The 23,584-nt window shown below is 48.0% G+C and overlaps 1 protein-coding gene across 7 annotated transcripts in view; it reads right to left on the bottom strand.

Annotated features, from left to right (window-relative positions):
- The window catches only part of DENND1A (DENN domain containing 1A), a 150,583-nt gene that overhangs the window by 21,939 nt on the left and 105,060 nt on the right, over positions 1–23,584 (bottom strand). For 4 of the 7 annotated variants that reach the window (XM_063316378.1, XM_063316381.1, XM_063316384.1 and 1 more), the window contains exons 13-19: positions 22,816–22,941; positions 10,413–10,514; positions 9,951–10,038; positions 9,090–9,130; positions 7,242–7,313; positions 6,543–6,608; positions 1,695–1,826 (exon numbers count right to left, since the gene is read on the bottom strand). In XM_063316378.1, coding sequence (XP_063172448.1) covers positions 1,695–1,826; positions 6,543–6,608; positions 7,242–7,313; positions 9,090–9,130; positions 9,951–10,038; positions 10,413–10,514; positions 22,816–22,941 — 627 coding nt within the window. The remainder of the gene's footprint in view (positions 1–1,694; positions 1,827–6,542; positions 6,609–7,241; positions 7,314–9,089; positions 9,131–9,950; positions 10,039–10,412; positions 10,515–22,815; positions 22,942–23,584) is intronic. The other 3 variants (XM_063316385.1, XM_063316379.1, XM_063316382.1) reach the window with 1 other exon arrangement.

Genomic DNA, 23,584 nt, shown 5'->3' with positions numbered 1-23,584 from the left:
GTGGCAGAAAGAGCAGAAGACGTGGGCCCCATAACCATCGGTGCAAGGAAAGCTGATCTCACCTGGATGTCCCTTCATTCGCCATATGAAGGAGTGAAAGGAGGAATCCAGTGCGCCTCTTTCAGGCTCATGGTTTAAAAACTGGGTCTGCCCTCATGCCAGTCTATGCCCAAGGTGACATCTCACTCCCAGAACCTTCCAGAGGCATTTTTGCTGCAAACGCCCATGACGATGGTTGTTTACCACATGCATTTCTTGGAGAGAAAGGACTGGCTCCTGGGATGGAGACAGACAAGCCTGCCTCAGCAAAAGATGGCCCGGCATATGTATCAACCGAATAGCCACCAGAATGAAGCCTGTGTGTGCATTCCTATGAATAAAGACAGCCCCTTAAGTTGGTAATACATAGGACTGCTATTTTAAAAATGCAACATTTTCGAATATTACCAAGAGTGGCCTTCCAACTTCCCCCTGCAGTTTGAATCCATTCTCCTTCCTCTCCAAGAAAGTGCTTGTTCGTTCACCTCCGTCCTTTCCACATTTCACTCCACAGATTAAAGAGTCACCAAAAGAAGACTAAAATCAGGACTGGCAAAGCTGCTGACAACATCCTCCTCTCCTCCCCTCCACCCTGCCTCAGCCTACCAAAAGCAGCACTTGGAAAGTTAAATCCATTTTTCTTTTTGTAATTATTAGTCACTCCAGTCCTGGCTGGTTTTCACAAATGTATTGCCGGAGCCCGTAATAAAAATAACCAGCTTGCAGAACAGGAGAGTCAATACAGAAATATGAAGCAGGCTATTAAAGAGCCATTAATTGATTTTCCAACCTCTGTTCATTGCTTTTTCTGCTCAAAGGGTGCTGCGGTGCTTATTATCCTAAGATCCTGGCGGCTGACACTATGACTGGGCCAGGGAACAGACGACACCTGAAACAGGGGCAGAGGGAAGTGAGAACCCAGGACTGGAAGCCGGGGGGTGCTTCCCTGCAGGAGGGGAGATGAGCACTCAGAGATGCAAGAAGACCCTTGGAAATATCTCATGGGCAAGGTAGACCTCCAAGACTTCAGACCGCAGCTCCTGATTCCACCATGCGCCCCTTAGGTGCATTGGAAGGTGCTGTGCACCGCTGAACCTTTCGGTTTCTTTGTGGTGGCTTGCAGGGGCTCTGACGGTGAGCGTTGGCCCACTCAGATCTCTCATGAATTCTTCCCTTGGCAACCAGAGAACTGTGGGGTGTTAGCAGAGACCCACAGTGGCTTCCTTTTAAGGTGTGCCTCTACCCTGGGTAGAGAAATAGGAAACCAGGATAGGCCACATAGCCCATCGTTCTGACAGCTGCAAAGGGCCTTCCAGTGGAGTCACCAGAAGAGGTGGGACCAAAACTTTTGGGGTCTTCTCCACTCAATATTGGGAGTGAGGGGTGGAGTTAAGACTGAGAATGGCAAATGGCCTTGCACTGTTTTCCTGGGCTTTATCCCCCACCCCAATCAAGCAAAAAACCAAAAAACCAATCACCCTACTAAAATTGGGTCATTTCTGTCTTCTAAATTCACCAGCACAAAACAGGAGTGCTTCCAGAGCATAGATGAGGTCCTGGAAGCTGCAATGGGGCTCCATGACCCCAACCAGCATGGCTTGCTGGAGAAGACAGTCCTGCTATAGAGGAAGTTTCAAGCCACCTCCACAGCTTACCAGGCCAAAGTGATCAGTGATTGGTCGCCTGTCATCTCGGAGTTTGGGGTCTCTCTTTTCAGGCAGGGGAGATGGGGCTGTCCTTGGGATGGAGTCTTCAGGCATGGTGGGACAGCCATTTTCACTGATGTCCTGCATGGAAGGAAAAGGTGGATCACATTGCCAGGAACACCCTTGATTTTAAGGGTGAGGGGTACAAAGGAGGTACTTGGGGATAAAGAGAAGGGTATGGTTTTGAAGTCAGGAATGACAACAATTAAAAAACAATTAAAAACATTAGCATATCAAGAGTTCCTGATATATCAAATCTCACCACCATATAATTAAACGATGCAGAGGTCCACTATGGTCCTCCAAGGTAGACAGATAAAAACCAAACAGTTAGAATGTTACACTTGGCTAATTTCAACCCCAGTGAAGAAACACCACCATAACAAAGTAGGTGAAAGTCAAAAGAACTGATTTGAATTGTGAAATGAATTGTGAGGCTGGAATATTATTAATAAACCCCCAGTTTCTTGTGCTTGATTAGGGCTGGGGAGATCCACCAAATTTACTCAGGTGGCTATGAGGCTAAACTGGAGATGAAGTGAAGAAGACTTTGCCCCAGTAAGATCCCTAATGAAGAGGGAGGATTAAATGTTATGACCTTTAATGATTCCAACAGAATTGGACCACCAACCCAATTATGACCTGTCTATGGAAAGTAAGAGCAAATAAGAAGGCAATCTGGAGGTGCCATTCTTTATCAGCAGGCAACTTAGACTATCTCCATTTAGCTATGGCCAGAAGGAGGGTCCAGGGAAGGTTCTTAACATGCAGGTGGACACCTTAGGGGGAACATGGAATATAAAGCCAAGGCCAGAAGTATCAGGCTACATGTTGGAAGGATGCTCTTAGAAGACCAGTGCTAGAGGCCGAGAAAAATTAAATCCTTCTTAGGAGATACGAGTGCAGAATGTTTAGTTTGAAGTAGATGGGCATATCAACTGGCCGCCTGTATCTCAGCTTTGCTCTTGGTTGTTTATGTACCCCGCTTGCTTCCCCAAAACACATCTGCTCAAAAGGCCTTATGGATGTGCCCACTTCCTCCTGCACCTCCATGCCAAATCTGCTGAAAGGGAAAACTAAAACGGCAGCTCTTCATTCTAACTTGTTCCCAAGTCTAGTTGAAAGCTGCATCTGAACATCTCCCCAAACTCTAGAGGCTGCCAATATATTGTCTGGTTGAACTCGGACCTCACTGAACCTGGTCAGGCTACTTACCAATCTAGCTAGTCCTGCCTGATCGCACCAGATTTGCTTTTTCTGGGGTCCCCACACAGCAAGCTGTTGTTCACAACCTCTTTTTTTCTTTCTGGCGACTTAAGGAACCAACTTGTGGGCATTGTGCATGGACAGCGTCGAGTTCTTCTCTTCTTTATTCTGGAAGCCATCTCAGATCTCATGGGCAATTGTAACCAGGAATGACTTATTTTTTCCAAATTTGACTCAAGGTATAATATTCAGTGAAGGGTCTATTCAGGATGCTGGTCACGGCTTCTGCAGTTTCACTGAAACATGTAGCTGTGTTTATATGTAATTAATCAATGGGTTAAAAGCCAGGTGGTTCTACGAGAGCTGGTGGCTTGTGCGCAGGATCGATGGAATGCATGTGGGACGTTGTGTAATGAAACACGCTAGATACAGCGAAGTTGAGGAGCAGAGACGGCAGACACACGATGTCCTCAAAGATTAGAAATAAGGGAAAGGCTTCAGCGGTCCGCTGTGCAACAAAGCCGGCTGTGCAGGGAGCCTCCTTTAAACTTCTTCGTGACAATGTCAAGGGATGAATGCTTGGTAAATATAGAGACAGGACTGTACGCATATGTGACCTCAAGGCCAGCCGCTTTGATGGGTGACCTCTGACATGCCCCTCAAGTTCTACTCTGGCTCAAATACTCTAATGAGACCCGTAAGATGATAGCCAATTAGAAAGCATTCTTTTGGGCACAGGATGACCTAAAGCCCTCTGGTCCAACACAACAAAACTTGGATGGACCTTGTTCCAGACAGAAAAGCAAACGATCTTTTCAGATTCAGCCAACTGAGCCAAGGTTCTCCAAGAGGGACAAAAAATGTGTCATAGAAAATTAAGTTGGAAGAAGAGGAAGAGGAAGAGGAGGAGGAGGAACCCCCCCCCCCCCAGGAAGAAACTCTGCATAAACAGGACACCTCCATCTTCTCTTTGCAAAACCCAGCTAACTAAGCAAGGGCCACAGACGAAGGGGAGAGCGTGTTGTCTAAAAGTTGGAAGCCTGATCTGATTAGAATGAAAAATAAGTTGGAAAAGGAGGCTGAACCACCTTGGGAGATGTCTTCAGGACCACGACTGGATGTGGCAAATAGGTCAGGAGCTTGTTTGAAGACGTGCAACCATCTGCAGGGTGGAAAGGAGCATTCAGACTGTCCTTTTCCTTTTCCTTTTCCTCTTGCCCTTGACCTGGCCCATTCCATGAGGTTTCAGGGGAGGCAGAGCAGCAGATGTCCCGGCCATGGCCATTTTCCTTGACCTCTAAAATCAAGCTGCCGCGCTGTCCTCTGCGAGCCATCCACTGCGGCCAGTTGGGGCGAGGCGGGGCGGGGCGAACGCCTGCAAACGCTTCTAACATCCCAGCCCGCAAATGAAGACAGGATAGGAAGGGAGCGCCCTTTAATCTCCACGATCGAATTAGAGGAGGACCTTCAAGACACTGGGCTGACCTTTCCAGAATTCAACTCCGTATTCACCATTTGCAATTCAAAGCCAACGATGGAGCAAACCGAGGGCAAAAATAGGCTCTTGATTATATCCAGGGGTCATCATTGCTATGCGCAGTCAAAGGGAACAGGCTTTGCTGTCTTCGGTGCATTTTAAAATTTCTCCCACTGCCATACAGAAGAGTCGCTCTTATTTGGCAGTTGAAACCTCAAAGGTGAAATATAAGGACTAGCTCCAAAAGCCGGGACATTTTTCATGTTAATGCTGAGAAATATAGAGTGGCCGCAAGGTTAGATCCTCAAATTAGCCAGCCAGAAGATGGGGGAACACCGACCAGTCTGGGGGTGGGCAGGGGAAGAATCCCTAGTCTCCCCTTCTTTCCTGCTGGATGAATTCCACTTATAAAAGGAAAACCTGTAATTAATGACTAAAATCAGGGGCTGTTTCTGCAGAAGCGAAATGGGAATGGGTTGGCAATGGAGGTGTCACCAGCTTGGGCTTGAAGGTGTTCCTGGGAAACCGAAGGTTGTTCTTGGAGACAACTCATGGTGGATCCCAAGCTCCAAGATATTATCTTCGCCACATTGGCTTTGACAGAGCGAGAGGGAGGAAGCAGAAGACTGGAATCAAAGGAAAGCAAGGGGCTGAAGTTTCATTTCCAAGAAGGGGCCTGCTGGGTTGAGGAACCATTTCAACCACTGCTGGAGCAGTTATGGAAAACGCTCTGCTAGATAAGACCATGGAGGCGGAAAGGCACTGACTGGGCCTGAGCGTTTGAAGGAAGCATCGAAGGAAAAGAATCAAACCCATCTCACCACCTCCAGGTCAAGAAGCGGAAAAGCTGGAGGTGGGACGGGTTACAAGCCCATCACCCCTGTGTGGAAATGAGCCGTTCAAGCTCATCTTTTCTGTGGTTGAAGAAGGAGAGGCAGGCCGAGTCCTTAGGAAATATGGCGGCATTCAAACCCAGCCAATAAACGAACGAGTCCGCTCATGAAGGTTCGCTTCAAAATTGGGCACCCTTCCTTGCAGAACCAGGGTCTGGGAAGCAAAACACGGAAAGAGAAGGAAGCTGGTCACGCTGGGCTAGCCCTGGGGGTGAATGAAGATTTGCCCCAACCGCACGCTTTGCCCAGCGAGAGGAAGTCATCCTCCTTGGGTGCCCTCCAACAGGACCGTGCCAACTGCCATTTCAAGATCCTGTTGGCAGCCTTCAGGAATGTTTTGATTTTGGGATTTGATGCTTAGGACTGTATAAGAATACCATGTATAAGAAACCATGCGTACCTTAGTTAAAAATAGAGTAAGAGGTTAAATGTAATTTTATATTTTTATCTGTACCGAAGACGGCTGGAAGTCACTCTTTTTTTCTATGTCTCTTTTTATTTCTTCACTTTCAGGTTTCTCCTCCTTTCTTCAATGCTTTGGACGTTTTACTTGCATTTTGAAATTTAGTAAACTTTCTTAGAACAGAACACGAGATTGTAATCAATGAACAATCTCTCTGGCCTAAATAATCTTTGAGGCTTGTCTCTCTCCAAATTCTACTCCATGCAGAGTTGCCTCCCTGCGGCTGAAAATAATCTGATTCAATGTGAATTAGAGCCTCATTTGTGTGGGGGAAAGATGTCTGTGGGGGAAAACATGTAAGATGTCGCCCATAAGTTGGGCTGTCAGAGAAGCAGGTACTGGAAAGTGCAAAAAATGTGGGCATGTGCTTCACCTCGGGGCGGGGGGAAGAACGAGGTCTGCATGCTCCCTTTGGCCACAATGCAGCAGCCAGACACTTTTCCCCCGCCCGCCCGCAGGGGAGAAAGTGGGAAAGAGGATTTGGACGGCACCCTTGCAAGCCAGAAATGGGCAGCCTCCGTTCACTTCGGCCGTATCCCATTTTGGGGAGAAAGGAGCAGAAATCCCACGTCAGACCCTAATGTGTTTGGTTTTTGTCTGTGAATATTCGTAACAGTGGGAAAAAATCCAGGACAGCTGGTAATGCATTTTGAAGTGTGTTAACAACACAGCACCAAAGAGCTCTCTATTGATCACCTAATGCCTTTTTTTTTTCCTGGCCAAGCACTGCTTCTGTGTTCTTTTTTTAAAATACATACTTCAAGTACCTTTTGCTTCAAGCGATTTTTCACCTCCTTTATTCCCATTTTTGCATGATCTTTTGCCTGCATGACAAAAATAAAAGGGGGGGGGCAGGATTGTTAGTTTAAGAGAGAAATCCCTATTTGGCTCCAGAGGCAACAGGGTTTCCAGCCCACCGAGGTCCACCTTCTCTGATTACTGAGGATAGGAGTGGGGGTGGGGGGGAAAAGGACCATCAAGCTGAAGATATAATGGGCATAAAAACAAATACAGAGACAAGAGGTTAAAAAAACAATTTTTAATGAGAGGAAGAGAATACCCCAGTTTTAAAGCCGAGGGTTCTTATTTGATCCTCTAATTATTTTTTATCTCTGCTGCACAGTCTCTGCAAGGGGAAGAAGCCCAGTTTTCGCCTCACCTGAGCAGGATGCAACCTTCGCGGTCTCCGGAGAGAGGCTGCCTAGCCCGCTATTGAACGGACACCCAGAGCTCACCAGAGAAGGAGGGAGGGAGGAGATACCAGCTTTGGGATCTTAAAGTCACCCTGGCAAAAGCCTTAATTGCAGGGAAATACCATTAACCATCATTGCTGGGTATTTGTCTCTGGCTCTTTGGGCCATGCTGACAAACTGCCTACAGGGCTGCTGAAGTTGATGGATTTTCAGAGAAGGCACAGAAACACCCCTTCACACCCACAATCAGCCTTGGACACTTACAAATTTGTAGACCGTCTTCATGGCGGGATTTGCCTTCGTCTTCACTGTATTTAAAATGGCCCCGCTTCCTTTCTGCAGGGACAAAGGGAGAATAAGGCATCAGGCCAATACAGATACAGAGCTGATGCTTTGACTCCTAATACAGGCAGTTCTCACTTAATGACCATAATAGGGACCAGGAAATTGGTTAAGCGGTGTGGTCGTTAAGTGAGTCACCATGTGACTGGACCCGATTTTACCACCATTTTTATGATGGTTGTTAAGCGAATCCCGCTTCCCCAATGGACATTTTTTTTTGCCAAAAACCAGCAATAAAGGTTGCAAATCATAATCGTGTGACTGTAGGATGGTGCAACTGGTTGTAATTGCGAACTGACCGCCAAGTGCCCGAATTGCAATCACATGACCGTGGGGTGGTGCGACGGTCGTAAGTGTGAGTACAGGTTACAAAGCACTTTTTCTGAGGCCATCGTAACTTCAGGCCACCGTTAAATGGTCATTAAGTGAGGACTACCTGTACACCAGCCATCGGGGCAGGTCTGTGAATTTTGGAGCAAATGAATTCCCTCGTCACAATGGCCAATGGGCCCTAGGACTGGTCTCATTCATAGCCTCTGATGGAAGAAACAGGCTGGAAATACTTTTGTTCTGAAAGTCAGGTAACCTTTCCTTCGTTTTCAGATTAATAGTTTGATTTCACCACACAGGCAGCCACATTTGCTCTACACAATCATCAGGCTAAGCATGAAAGAACTGCTTTATTTTCAAAGCTCGCGATCAGGGCCTTTGTAGGGTTCTTTTTTTTTTAACAACATGGCTTAGCTTCCTCTGCAAGCCAAAAACAGTCCTTCTGCCGCCGTCTCTCAGGTCTGTGGCTGAGCGAAGAATGAATGAATGCCAAGAAAATTCATCCGCAGGGCTGAACTTTGCATCCTGATGGTACCTCCAGAGAAGCCTGAAAGATTCTGACCTCTCAGACAGAATACTTAAGCAGCCCAGTTTGTGCTTTATTTATTTGGCCAGGCAAGTTGACTTGAGCTGCATAATGCATTATTTTGATAAATAAAATCTGGCATGCATAGAGGAGGGGAGCCTGCATCCCCTTCACACCCACACCCACACCCACACCCACACCCACACTTCCTTCCTTCCTTCCTTCCTTCCTTCCTTCCTTCCTTCCTTCCTTCCTTCCTTCCTTCCTTCCTTCCTTCCTTCCTTCCTTCCTTCCTTCCTTCCTCTCTTTGTCCTTCCTTCCTTCCTTCCTTCCTTCCTTCCTTCCTTCCTTCCTTCCTTCCTTCCTTCCTTCCTTCCTTCCTTCCTTCCTTCCTTCCTTCCTTCCTTCCTTCCTTCCTTCTTCTACTTCAAAGCATTTCTTTCTTTTGGCACAACCCTTGAAACTCTGTCACTCTTTCAGAATATCAGAGAAGCCAACCAACTATTTTCACTTCCAGCCTCCTTAAGAATCAAGGATGCCCAGCCGTCATCCTTCACTGCTCAGAAACTTTGTCTGGAACCAAGTTTGGGGCACTAGCAGAAAAGAACTTGATTTTACTCCTTTATTATCTTCCCTGAATATGTAAAGAGATCATTTAAAATGCCAGCTGGGCATCTATGCTGGGTCTGCTCTTCAGAAACTTTTATCTGGGGCACAGCGAATCGGCCTATTCAGCCTCTGAAGCAGAAATACTGCCACGGATCCTAGGTAGAAGTCCAGTTTTCAAGCACAACTGAGGAATGCCAGCTCCGTCTGGCACCCTGGGCCGCAGGCAGACACGTGGGCTCTTGAAGGATCCCAACAAGAAAGAAAAGAAGAGGAAGCATCTACTGTAGCTTTCTGGGAATACTTACCCTAACAGTTGACAGCCACTGGTGGTAAAGTTTGTCACTTCCTGCCACAGAGAGAACAAAAAGTAAGATCTTGTCTGGATCCTTCTGTCTCCCAATTTTCCCCGAACACAATGCCAATGTCACTGACTTCCGCCACCTTCTACCCCAATGAACAGCCTTAAAACAATTCCTGAGAGAGGCATCGGTGCCTTCTGAATCTTTAAATAAGGCAGGAGAACTGTTCTTCCAATTCTCCTAGCAGTTTTTGAGCTGTTTGTACCCCCTCTGCCCCCTTGCTCCCCACCAACACAACTGTTGTTCTCTACCCCCAATGTTGGTCTGGATGGAGAGTTCACGGGGGGACGTCAAAGGACAAGATGGTGGGAAGAGGAAAAGATGGGCAGGCATCTGACCCCACTTGCTGACCTGTTATCTTGGCAGTAGCAATGTTGTCCTAAGAATTATGGTCACTATAACTCTGATTTCAGCTGAATCAATACACAACGGTACTTTGTTTTTTAAAAATCAGCTTCATTAAAGGATTGTTTTATCTTCTGTATTTCAATCTATATGGAAAACACCGATAATAGGAAACAGAGTTGCTAAATCTCAGGCTTGCTCACCCTCGCTTGAAAAAGAAAGTTGTGGCTTGTCCACTGGTTTTATTGCAACTTGAAATCTCACCAATACAGGGAGCCCAGAAGTGAATTCACTGTTGGGATTCCAAAACTGGAGTGCCAGATCATACATTTTGAGGGGGAAAAGCCTTAATATTTTCACTTTTAACCTTCTTAAAAAATTAGGACGTCGGCCTTGAGCAATGAGCGGTCCACCCAAAAGTGGCATCTCATCTGCATTTCCAACGAAGGATAGACTTCTCACCAGCATATTCACCCAGGTTGATCTCTTCCTCAAAAACGTCACTGAACCCTTCTCCAGAGTTGAGAAGATCAAGACGGCCATCAATGAACTTCAGGAGAGAGAAAGAAAAAGGCATTATCTGCTGAAACTTGCTTTCTTTTTTGAGTGGGACATCTAGGACAATCTGATTCCTTGTCCTCAGCAGGCTGGGGGCCCATTTGATGGGGACCCCATTATCTGATTCCTTTGCCGTGAAGACCCAGAGAGAGAGGAAGAACACACCAACAAAGTCCGTCACAGAACATATAAGAAGAAGAACACACAATGCTCTTAAAAATAGCTTATGAGCTTGCCTGGGGGGAAAAAAGCACACAGAAAACACCCCATTCTGACCCATAAATTACACTAATTAGGGAACAAAGTGGCCAGCCGTATTTCACAGCACGTTGCAAAACAGTGATTGTTCCTAGCAACCCCCGGTACCTGCTTGAAAAGCTGCAGCTGGATGGCGTTCTGCAAGAATTGTCGCATGGTGGCGGATCGGTGAGAAGCAAATGTTTCTTCACAGAATGTGATGGGCTCCTCCTGAAAATATGAAAATTGGGGGAGGGGGTGAATGGAGGGCTCGCCTGCCCAGGGCTCTCAAGGGAGTGCCCTTCCTAACAATGGACTGTGGAAACCTGGATGAACCATCATGATGAACGTGCTGTGGCACAAAGCCTAGGGATGCAGGAATCCCAGTTTGCAGGACTCAGACCCCCTCAGTTGCATGAAAAGGAGTGGGTGGGTACTTAGGGGGAAAGAACGGCCCTCCAGCTCTCCTCCAGAGCCATCCTTTGCTCATGGACGTGCCCCGGGATTAAAGAAAAACAGCAAGTAACTTAAAAAAAAAAAAAAAAGGAAAACCTTGGCACAAATGTTCACAACTCAGCATTTATTGAGGAGATCTAATGCAACGGAATGAACATGCTGACGTTTACGTGGAATGGGCCCAAAGGAATAAGGGTTCTTGCTTGACCCTTGCAAAGAGATGCCTTTTTCTCTCAGAAATGAGCCTCAATTTGACTACCCATCTACAGGCAGTCCTCGACTTACAACCATAACTGGGACCGGAATTTCTGTCGTAAGTTGAGTCACCACGTGACCGGATCCAATTTTATGACCATTTTATGGTGGTCGTTAAGTGAATCCAGTTTCCCCAATGGGTGTTTCTGGCCAGACAATGGCAAAAAACATCACAAAATGTGACCATATGAGCGTGGGACACTGCAACTGGTGGTAAATGGGAGCCAGTTGCCAAATGCCCAAAATGCGATCATGTGGCTGTGGGGGGGAGTAAAGTTTTGCGACACTCAGAAGTGCTTCACAGGCCATAAAGCACCCATGTCATAAACCGAAGACTACTGTACTTGAGGATACACTGGCACACTTCAACTGAAGTTGAGAAAGAATTCAAAATGCCCCACGCTCAAAAAACACTTTGAAGGATGCCCACGCCCCCACCGAATTCTCCGTTTGGTGTGCAGGAAACCTAACTGCAACACACAACCAGGGAGAAAGGCCGGGAAGAGTGACCCCCGCAATTTATTTAAGCAGCAGGCCCGTGTTTGCTGATCTCAGACGGGATTATAAATTCTGCTTGTAAATTCTATTAAGAGGAATGAAATCTGCAGAGCAGTTGGGAAGAGAAGGATTTCGGCCGTGGAAAGAGCTACGAATGCTGGCGGCTGAGCTCTCAGGGATTTAATTGGGCTGAGCAGGCTGTTCTTCTCTCTTTCAGACACAACTTACGACAGAGTTTAGAATGTTGGCTACTGAGCCTGCCTTCAATTCACGGACCTTCCCATGATCCACAAAGGTGCAGGAGGAGACCCAGGATCTTCCAAGCCTTCCCACTTGGATAATACACCCTGCAAGGCTTCTGGGACACCTGTGTCTATTCAGCCAGATCCACATCAGCTTTCTCCAAGAAATGAATCCTGTGCTTCCTGGGCCACCGCTAAAAGCTTTAGTACATCTTTGCTCTCAAGGTGAACGTTTCCTGGAGTTGCCGTGTGGCCGTTGAGCCTTTAGTCCAGCTAAACTACTTTCTGGGCCAGACTTCACGGAATGAAAACCCTAGCAGGTCCTGGTGTGCCAGCTGGACATGCCCAGGATTGCAACACGGATCTTCTTCGGCCTGCCAAGCCTGCAGAACTGACCAGGGAGGCCGAAAGAGCAACTGTGTTCTCTGGAGGGGACTTTCACCGCCTTGCAACTCATATTTTCTGAGCGCTACGGGGGGAGGGGGAGAGAATAAATGGCTGTGGGTTCCAAGCCACAGAAGCTAAAACAAAGGATGCACAATTGGGAGAGAAAAATGAAATCAGCTGGAAATTTTGATCAGGAAGCCCTTGGACCCAAACTTTTCAAGGCCACCCGCAAGCTTGTTGCACCCAGAAAGAGAATGAAGGGGAAGCAATGTTTCTCCAAAAAAAGAAAAAAGAAAAGAAAAGAAGGGGAGATTGGTGGTCTCTCGTTTCTCCACTGGGTGTGAGCCACTGCTTTCGGGATCTCCCCAGCAAGGAATCCCCTTTTATTTTCCCCCAAACACAGAGACCCATCGTTTCCTTCTGCTCTCCAAATGCCCCCCGGGCGAACCTCGCCCTTCTTCAAGATCTCAGCACCGCATCTCGAGCAGGTCTCCGAATTTTGCAGATCAGGGGCCCGCAGTCCCTGCGAGGGGCTTTTTCTGGCAAGGGTGCTAATATGGAGCGGCGCCACGTGACCACTGCCATCCACACTATGGCGGCTTCCTTTCACACCTCCATCACGGGAAGAGCCACCCCGATGCCTTCCATCCCCACAGGAGGGGGAAGGAGGGGAGAAGTGACCGTCTAATTAGATCGCATGAGCCAGGAAGCATCTGGCTCCGAGCACGGCAGTTTACACATCTCCCTGAGTTGTCGTGGAGACAAGCACATGACCAGCGCAGCACCAAAACTCTGGGGCAGCGGTCCAAGTGCACTCTTAACACGTTCTGACAGGGAGCAGATGGGAAACCAGTCAGGAGGCCAAAAGACGCAGAGGAAGTTGGCCTCCTGGCTCTGGCAAACCTAAATGGGTGCCACCGTCCATTCCATTCTGGATTTGCGGACCCCTTGGACGTCAGTCCTGCCCTCCGATGCGAGGGCGCCACTTCCCAGCACACCCGTTGCCTGGCGCACGGCAAGACCGGGTCTGTAGCTCCTAGTCTGTGGATCAGGCTGTGCTGGAAATGCTGCTCTTCTCATTACACACCCCATGTGCCAAGTCGGTTGCGCAAACCCAGGCAAAAAGACGCATGTGTCTCAGAGACACGCCCAGAACTTAGCATCTTGGGAAAATGTGACCCTTGGCCCTTGGTTTTACGGCTCCAGCTACTTTCCCCGCGTTGCAAAGGTCTCAATTCCTTCTCCCCTTGCTTGTCCTCTGCAAGGATAAGCCAGGAATCGATAGGCAGAACCCATGAAAGGCAGACTGGCGTCCACAGGGACCCGATAAAAAGATTGCAATCCTATCCAAGCAGGTTGACCTCTTCTGCCTGTGATGGGTCATGTGGCTTTTCATCATGGTGCAGAACATTTTCTGGAAAAGCCCTGAAGTCTGTTTCCCTTGGACAGCCCAGAAAAGCAAATCTTCTCACTCGAATCCAGCTGGATAATTTTGCCTAAAGAGTCCTGGGTGCTCTCTGAGCTTGGTGGTTGGCTTGCAGATGCTTTGTTGCCTGACTAGGCAACACCTTCAGTGCATTCGTTGAAGATGTTGCCTAGTCGGGCAACGAAACATCTGCAAGCCAACCACCAAGCTCAGAGAGCACCCAGGACCCCACAGTTTGACCCTGAGCTACAGATCTTCTCTTCAGTTTTGCCTGAGTCAAGACACTCCACGCTGTCCAGATCTTCTCTTTCATATCGTGGCCAACCATTTGAGTTGCCGCTATTGAAAAAGAGGAATAAAACCTTGCCCTGAAACTCCCAGCAAGGAGTGCCACGTGGTGACGCAACAAGAGAGCTTGGACCCTTCAGTGGTCCTTCAAGGAAGTCCAATCCTCTTTCCACCTTGCAAGCGCACCCACACACAAACACACAACTCATTTTTCAAAGGCCAAATGGTCTTAAGGACCTGCTTTGTCTCACGGTTTCATGCTACACCTTTTTAAAAAGCATCCCGAGGAATTTTAAGAGTTAACATCTTGGGTAGGTAACCGCCACTGTAAACAACCACAATTCCGGTTAAACTCTCTTGCCATCCTCACCTGAGATCCATAATTAAGGGGGCTCAGCGTACATCTACCTGGGAGAGGCATTTCTGCCTGCTATTCCAGGGAGAACACCCTCTCCGTGGAGAGCAGAAGACTCATTAATGAGGCTAATTAGGTGTAAAGGGGGAAGGGCCTGGCATCAGCTGCAGCTTATCGCAGCTCATCATTAATCTCTGTAATCTTTGCTCCAGAACAGCCACTGATCTGGCTCCATCCATGACTGACTGACGTGGCCAAGAAGCTTTGCGAGCTAACACCTGTGTACCTGGCCACGCACCTTCTGGGAGGCTTAACCCCACAGTTTCCGGGCACAAGATGATCAGAAGCAGGACTGTGCAAAGGCTGCTGGGTCCTCCGGGGACGCGCTGGGGAACCGGCCTCTCACTGGAGATGGAAAGGTAGCCTTGGAGACCCGGCATAAACACACTGCTCGCCAAGGGGAGGACCTGGTGGGAAGGTGGATTTCCAACAGCAACCCGCCAACAGAAAACGAAATCTTGGCCTCGTGCTTTTCAGTCAATGTTGATCTCTTGGACGTGAATGTGCCAAATATATAAATAAATCAGGGCATGCAGCAATTCAAGGCATCGCTTTACCTGTGTGAACAGTTTCCCTGGGGCCCCAAGAAGATGTTAATGAAGGGATCACTTTGGAGATCCACCATCCCTGATCCACCCTCTTCCTCTTGGTCACTGATCTGCATTTGCACTTGGCAAATCCTATTTTTGCACTGAAAACCGCCATGCTCTTGTGCTTTTGAGAGAAAAGTTCAAGGCTTATTTAAATTTTAATTACTTTCATTAAGTTTTGATTGTAGTACTCCTGCATGATGTTTGCAGGTTCAGCTCTATGCACCCTGTTTTACTATTTCTGCATTATTACGTGTTATCATGTTTTTGATATTATATTGACAAGGATAGGTTGAAACATTTTTTCATTATTATTAACGATCCGTTGGTAGTATGCCAGGGTGGTGTGGCGTAGCAGTTAAGGCACTGGAAATGGAGCGAGTAGGCCACGGAGAAGTCCTCATTCAGCTACAGAGTTTCACTCCCAGCCCCACCAAACTTACAAGGGCTGCAGTTGTGGGGATAAACTTAGGACATTTTCTACTATGAATGGCGCCTTGAACTTGCAGAGAAAAAAGCAAGATATAAACGCAACAATTCATAAATTATTTTGAGAAGTTTCTAATCCAGTATTAGAAAGGCAATCCACAAATAATGAAACCTCAGTTATGCCTGAGAAGACATTCACTTACACAATCAAGGCAAAGGTTTTATGCATCCAATCCAAAATGCATCTTAGATACTGGACTAGGGATGGGGGAAAACCAAGCTCACATTGCCAGGGATTCCGTTTTCATACTGAATCTGCTTTCCCCCAAAGGGTGCGAATTAGCCTTAAATCAAATTTTTAACGCCAATGAAGTCTAATTTGGGTGACCAAGTTGCCTCTTGTTCAGAGAGGTACTTCAACAGATTCTGGCTGTGTTATGGTCCGTTAATGGACTGCACTGTTCCAAGATATGATGCCCAACTTATGGACCTGGTTTTGACCATGCAGCTTTGCAGTGGGGGTCAACTTCTGTGGTGGTTTACTAAGGTGGATTGGTTGATTTGGCCAGGAGGTCAAGGATGCATTACTTACTCTTCCTGTTGGTGATGGTGATTACTGGCCCAGATAAAGTTTTCTTTAAGTCAAGCCTGATTTAATGGACAAGTCCATCCAGCTTTCTTGGCAACAATTCAGAAGTGGCTTGCCTTCTTCCTTCTTCTGGCATATTTTCTCTGTTTTCTGGTCTCGCTAACACCCTTGGAATTTTGGGGTGTCCTCCCATCCAAGTATTGACCACATCCGAATCTGTTTAGCTTTGCCAGATCAGCCAAGATCATCTGAATGAGCTCATTAATGTACCGGTGGGTGTTCCCTTTGCCTGTCCAGTAGCCTTTCTACCCTACTTCATTTATTTGGACCTCACAGGGTTCGGCCAGAGCGTTCACACGATCTGCTTTATGCATGGAATATCAAGCTGCATTGACTCCGGGCCACGGAAAGCAGCCAGCCTTGGTAAACGGAAAGCAAATTTCAACTTTTTCCTTTGTTTTCACAGAAGGAAGAGAGTAATTGGTGACCGCAAGGACAGCTCCAGTCTTCCTCTAGTCCTTCCGACACCTCTGCACCAAGTTACGAAAATAGTTACAGCACTACAGGGAGATGAACCTTGTTAACACTTATAGGCGACACTGCATTCATCTAATTCAGACTGAGAGAAGAAGGACATTAGCTCCATGGAGACCAGAAGAGTTGATGGCCAAACTCTTTCGGAGGTTAATCCTCTAAAAAGAACTACACGGAGTGTTGGCACCTTGTAAGAGATGGGGAATTTAGCCATCCGAGATGCCACCTCGGCTGTCAGCGTGCGAGCTCTTGGATATTTTCCCCATCTAGAAAAAGACCATCTGAAGTTTTTCACTGGAACCCATGTCATTCCTAGGGGAATATCCATTGTTTATTAGAAGTGTCGGTTCCAGAAAGCACTACCCTGGCTATCCAATTGGTTTTCTTAGTCTCTCTTACATGAAGCATATCCCAGATGGCATTCTTTACTCAGCCTCGTTGGATGCCCCCTTGTTTTGATGGAACAAGGAATGGCTTCTAGACTCATTTCCTGTGCTGGGCCAGAGATACGTATGATGGAGATGTGTGCTGGGTTGGGTTGGCCATCAGGAACACGCAAAATGGACCTCCAGAGAGGTAGCAGGGATGATTTTTACAGTAAAAATAACACGGGGGAGACATACATGGCATGGCGTAGAAGAAGCCAACAAGGAAAAGCAGAATGCTCACTAAGGCACAGTCACACACATGGAGAGAGGTGTGTTTTTGTCCACACTACACCTCCTTGCCATCTTGGGTTCCTCTCGTTTCTTCTCCTCCATATTTCAGTAGCAACAATGCCAAACTGGTGTGTCAGTCTTACAAGGAAGCTTACGGGAGGCTGTGTGTGTCAGCTTATGTTCCTCATGTTGTTTGCAGGAAACAAACCCACTTCAATTGCATCCATGATTCATGCATGTATTTTTTTAGACTTGTCATCTTGGACCGCAAGACTTCCTTTTCAAAACTTTCTTGGCATCCCTTCCCCTGCCAGGAGCTTCATTTTATTGGATTTTTATTCTAAAACCCATGCATCAACTCTTCTAGTGAAAATCCTCGCTCTGAACCATCGGGGTAAAGACAAACTCCCTTCCACGTGCACATTTTTTTTTCCGCCAATCCATGCTAACCATGCCTTTTTAATTCAAAATCTGGTTCCTGTCTGCACTGCTGATCACAAAGTTCAAAGCGGCATTCAGACAACATCTAAACGTCACGGAAGTGTCAGAGATATGCAAAAAGAAAGCAAGTGAAGCCTCCGTGATGTGCTAATTGTCTTGTAAATAACAACAACAACAACAACAGTGATAATAATACGGAGCGAAGACAGAAATGGAGCATCCAATTATCATAAAAGCACTGACTCCATAATGCATCTCCAGTGACTCAAGGAATTCCTGCATCCACTGGAATTTGTAAAATTGTAAAATTACCATTTTTATTGTCAACCGCCCAGAGTCTCCCTTTTTGGGGGGGAGATGGGCGGTGATAGAAATTTAATCAATCAATCAATCAATCAATCAATCAATAAAATTTGAAGATGCTTTCCCAGCTGCTATCTGCACAAATCTCCTGGCTCTGTACAGACAGGAGCCTATTTAAGGAGCAAGCGGAGTTCCAATTTACAAAACGCATATTTCAGTCCCAGCAAAATCGTGCCAGTTCGTTGCAGAAAAGAAAGCAATTCAATTAATTGCTTCTCCACCCACCTTCTCCACTAGATTAACGCAGCTCCTTTACGGAGCACGACTCAGCCAATCTGTCAATGGGGGAGCTTTCCCACCCGCACAGGTCCTGCCTTCGCTAATGCTCACGAGTTGAAGATGTCCCCTATCATTAGGTAGCTTGGCACGGCCTTCACACAACCTCTGCTTGTGATGAGAATTATGGCGCAGCCCGCACAGGCCCACCGCATCTGGAGCTGAAGTCGTGGGAAAGGGTTGTGTACCGTGCTTCCTGGGCCTGTTGAGGGAGATTCATCTCTCTGCTTGGTGCTCCCATTCATTCAGGGTCACGTCCAACCAGTTACTTGCCTTAGTCAGTCAAGTGCCCTTCCGAGCTGAAGGAATGTGTTCAGAAGGACAAAACTGGACCTTCCCTCCCACCCCAAAACAACTTGCTGGTTTAAATGTTGCCTCTTGCATTGCGGCTTCAAGGAAATCACTTGAAATAAGGGATGCTAACCATACCGATGTACCTTGTCTGAGGCCACACTGAAAGCCATCTATCTACTGCGCTGCAGACAAACCAGGATTAAGCCAGATTTCAAAAGTTGAGAAATATAAGCTATGATTAACAGCAAGCCATAATATTGACCTTGCTTCGCTTAAAATAGAAATGAGCTCAAAACCGTGGCGAGTTTGGTAACTGTTCCCTCGAGTCATAGACCTCACTGGTCTTGAAGGACACAGGGGAACGCCCATTCTTAGGGGCAGGAGAGACAGAAAGGCCTGGTTAGCATCAGCAAAGATGTGCCATCCTCCTTTTGCTGGCAAACCACAGGTCTGGGTGCCCAATTCCCAAGCAAAACGTTTAAACATCTCCTTAGGAACAGAAGAGGAAGCCTTCTGGGCTTGCAAGTGGGCCTTGTGACATCAGCTTGGACAGGGCTGGTAGCATTATTTTTTCATGCCAATTTTTGTTTTTGTTGCTCACAACCCGCACCAAGCAGAGGCAAGCTGTGGTAAAGGAGCACCCGCCCAACTCGGAGAGAGCAAAGCTGAATCGTTCGCCCACTTGGCCGTTGGTGCGCGGTTGATCTTCTGCTGAGCAGATTCTAAAGGACTCCGGCAAGAGCAGCTGCACCTGGTGAACGATAATTTACCCACTTGAAGCGATGCTATGGGGCAGCTAAGAATAAGCACCCAATAACCTTACGGGGTCCTAGCAAATCAGCAATTAAGTTCATAAAGGAAAGCAGCCACTGTGTGGAGAAGTGGACTGGGGCAGCTGCTTTGTCCTGCCTGGAGACGCCACCTCCGTCTCAAACGGAGCAGATTTTAACCGCAACGAAAGCAAGCTGAGAACTAAACACGGTCGCGGAATCAGCCGTATAGACATCGGCCGCGCACTGCCTTCATTTCACCTTCTTAAAATGGAACTGGAAGAATAACACTAAGGAATGATAAGAAGGGATGCTGCGATTATTGTTGATAAAAATTAATGAGAGGAAGAAGAGGAGGAGGAGAAGGAGAAAGAATCAGGATTATTTGGCAATGTCTGCCCTCTATAATAGTGCCAGAAATGGAGCTAAAAGCGGATGAAAATGAATCCGGTGGCCATTACGGGAAGGACCGAACAGGCTGGAGGCTCTGGGTCTGTTGGGAAGAGTCGCACAGCCTTCGAGCTGCCACAACAGAATCCTTCCTTGGGGCGGCACGCATCCGACGCGTGCCGTAAAAATGGCACAGATGCTAAAGCTCGCTGACTTAACAGCGAAAGTGGAACCCTGCAGAGAGAAAGGTATAAAATCGCTAGGAGTGAAGAATTATCACTGTCATTTTAAAGTCAAATTAGCTCCGTAAGATAACGGCTTGAACACCATTGGGCTTTTAGACAACAGCCAAGCCCCTGAATGTCTGCAACACCTTGCGGTAATCAAGCCTGCCGGTTTCAGGATTATGGACCAAGGCAGCAAGATCTCACCTAACCAACAGCGGAAAAAGAAGTACAGGTAGTCCTTGCTTAACGACCACAATTGGGGCCAGAATTTCGGTTGGTGAGCAAAGCGGTCATTAAGTACATCCAAACCGATTTTACAACCTTTTCTGCGAGGGTCATTAAGCAAATCACTGTGGGCGTTACGCGAACCATGTGGTCATTAAGTGAATCACGTGGTTCCCCGTTGATTTTGCTTGCCAGAAGCTGGCTGGGAAGGTCAAAAATGGCAATCACGTGACAGGGATGCTGCGACGGTCATAAATGCGAACTGGTTACCAAGCGCCCAAATCGTGGTCATATGACCACAGGGACACTGCAACGGTCGTAAGCGTGAAGACCGATCGCAAGTCAGTTCTCCCAGCACAGTCGTAAGTCTGAACTGTCGCTAAACAAATGGAATTACCCCCAGGACACTACAGCCTGATTCTTGAGAAAGATCATGAGCTGCAGAAGAGCTTGCGAGCCATAATCTCAGAGTCGGAGGCCCCCACTGGTTCCTTCTCTTGCATCTGGCCTTGGAGAGGCCACACCGAGTCCACGAACAGACCAAAGCCACCCAAACCAGGACATTTCCTTCTCCAAAATCAAGCCTTGTTGGCAATGATGGATAACAACTCTCCAGAGGCTTCGTCAACCCTTGCTGGAGATGGTTTCCACGGGTGGAAACAGGGACGAATAGAACAAAATCTTCCATCCCAGGAGAAAACATACTCATGCGGTGTACAGAGGGAGCTAAAACTTAAAAAATGTGGCTGGGGAGTTCCTGGGGTTGGTGGATAAGCCAGGATCTACTCTCACCACTTAGTGTGAATTTACCTGCCAACCTTCTGTCTGGGACGGTCTGCTGAACCACCCAGTGCCATGACGCCACGATTGCACAGCCGTGCTCATTTGCAAAACGGCCGCAGGGGTCCGAACGCAAGGAAGACCCCAGCCTTTGCCGAGTCCCACGAGCAGGGGCCACTCCTGGCCACGAGGTGGCAGTCGAGGCAAATGCAACGGGGGCTTCCTCAACAGGGGAAAAGTTCAGCGTTGCTCGCTGCCTCTTCCCTCCGCCGCCAGCCTGTGATACGGCTATAAATATTTAAAATGCCACAATATTAAGCAATTAAAATGACTATCTGTGAGGTAGAAAGCTTGAAAGATCTTTTTAACCTTTAGCATTTCGCAGTAAAAGAGAAAAAGCCACAAAATGCGCAAAGTTGTATTTACCAAGTGGCATGCTGTTCCTGTTGCCTGCAGCCTCCAGGCGCAAGGGATGGGTCCTGCCTGAGTCGGGGAAAGAGGGACCCAAAGGCCAGTCGGGCGGTGGGGGGAGACAGAACTTTAGCCCCCCCCCCGAAAAACACCTCTGAAACTTGAGCAAATGTGTGCACGGGGCCCAATTCTCTTGCACAAGCACTGCCCTCCTCTTCTGAAGGCCCATTCAGTCATCGCAACGGAGCCCACCACATGGACTCCTGACCCACTTTCTTCCTTCAACGTCCCGGAGATTTGAAGAGGGGGAGCCCCATGCTTCCCCTTCCCTTCCCACAACTGAACCACCACCAAAACGTCCTCTTCCCAACTGCAGGACAATTTGAAGGCCACCCTATCTGTAGTTTGCTCCGGGCCAATCATTCAGCCTCTGTGTCCCCCTCCCACTTCAATTATTTCTTATTTTAATTAGTTATTAAATCAACGGGTACAGCCGCCATCTTGCAACAGCGACCCTGGGTGGCCCATGGAGGATGAAAACCAGCCAAACAGAAAGAACGGATAACAACAACAGAGCAACAACCATCGCGCGACACAAGGATAGCATCATGGCACCCAGGGGCCATCGGCCTCAAGCCAGGGAAGCGCAGTCACGTCTAGAAAAGAAAAAAACCCGCACACAATGACCGGCTCGCCCGATCTGCAGGCCCCAGGGGCATCTGGAGGGGCGCCCTCATCCCACAGGGTGCCAAGTCGGCCCACAGAAGAGAAAGGGGCTGCTCTTTGCCCGCCCCAGACGAGGTTGCTGAAGACTTGGGCAGCTCGGCGGGTGCCTTATTTACCTGACTGGGAATCCAAGCCACAACAGGGATTTGGAAAGGACGATGCTCACACCCGACATTTTAATGAGCTGCATAGAAACACACACGCATGCACACACACACACCTGCTCTTCTCTTCAGTGTCAAGAGATCTATCCTGCAAGAAACTAAACCCCACGCATCCTGCTGATTCAACAGCATTTCACTCTAGCAATTAAGAGGCGGCGAGAGCTACAGACCCTCCCAGGAAAAGGCCAGGCGGGTTTTGCCCCCCTCTGGTTTCAGAAGCACGCAAATGATGTGCTGGGTGCCGAGGCCAGGTCACAGGTGGGCCCCGGTTCTCGGTCTGTCCTTTAAATACCCAGGCTGACTTCTTGGTCCACTAACTGCACATGGGGGAAAAAGCCTTCAGCCGAAGTGATTCTCTGCTCTCTCACACGCTTGCTGCTAACAGTGGCCATTTGTTAGCGCTCATTAAACCCAGCCTGGGGAGCTTTGCCTCCCCCCACACCCCCAGTGGTTCTTTGGGAGATCTGTCCTTGCTCATTGCATTACATTCTCCCCGCCTCTGTGCCTCGCCCAACCCCAATGTGGCCAAACATTCATCAATGCACTCTCTTGCATTTCTTTGGGTGCGCCAAGGTGCACCTGAGGAAATGCCAATGTCTCATCAAAGCAACCCCGAGCGGCAGAATGCACAGGTTACAAGCACGATGGTGGGGAAACGGTGAGTGCCAAGGCATTGCAGGAAACGCCCAATACTCACAGGCTCGATCTTCAGTGCATTTCGGTAGCTCCCGAAAAAGGCAGCTTGGGCTTTCAGGAACGCTCTTGCCACGCCATCCCCTGTGGTCATGGAGACCTTCTTCAACCTGTTCTTCAGGGCAGAGACCTGGGAGATGAGAAAGAGGGAGAAGTTTCTCTCCTGAAGGTCCTCAAAGTAAAGCGTGCCCTGGAGCATTGGGTTAAGGGGTTTTGTGGCAAGGACTGATGGGAAGAACAGGAAAGAGGGCCACCCCATTTTGCCAAGGCTGGGAATTCTGGAAGCTTGGATCCTATCATGTCTGTAGGCCATCAGGATGAGGAAGGCTGGTACAGGCTGAATCCGGAGGACTGCATGGTGGCTTTCAACTCCAAACATGTTTATTCAGGGTCAGATCCTACTGAATGCCCTGTCATTGTGTGGGAGTTGGGAAGCTACATACATTTCTTTAATAAATAAAGAAACTCCCTGGGATTCACCAACGAGTAAGACCCTTTGGACTGCACTTTCATGCCAAACAAGGAAGAACGCCTTGGGGTTTACCCTTCCATATATTCAACCCACTGCAGTTCTTTTTACATCTTGCCCGTTTCACGTTCTCTTCTAGATACGTAAACTCCCTGAGAAGGAAGGACCACCAGGTTTGGGGCAAAGGAAGGATGATTTTCAAGTGAGCCAATGGCCCGCTGCAGACCAGGGAGCACTCCGGGAATTCTCTTCTCACTGACCGTCGCAGCTTGGCCAGAGCCGAGGCACAGAAATTGCCCCATGC

Source organism: Candoia aspera, chromosome 16 (assembly GCF_035149785.1).
Source record: "Candoia aspera isolate rCanAsp1 chromosome 16, rCanAsp1.hap2, whole genome shotgun sequence".
Classification (NCBI taxonomy): Eukaryota; Metazoa; Chordata; class Lepidosauria; order Squamata; family Boidae; genus Candoia; species Candoia aspera.
Note: the sequence above shows the minus strand (reverse complement) of the source record. Positions and strands in the feature narration are given on the sequence as shown.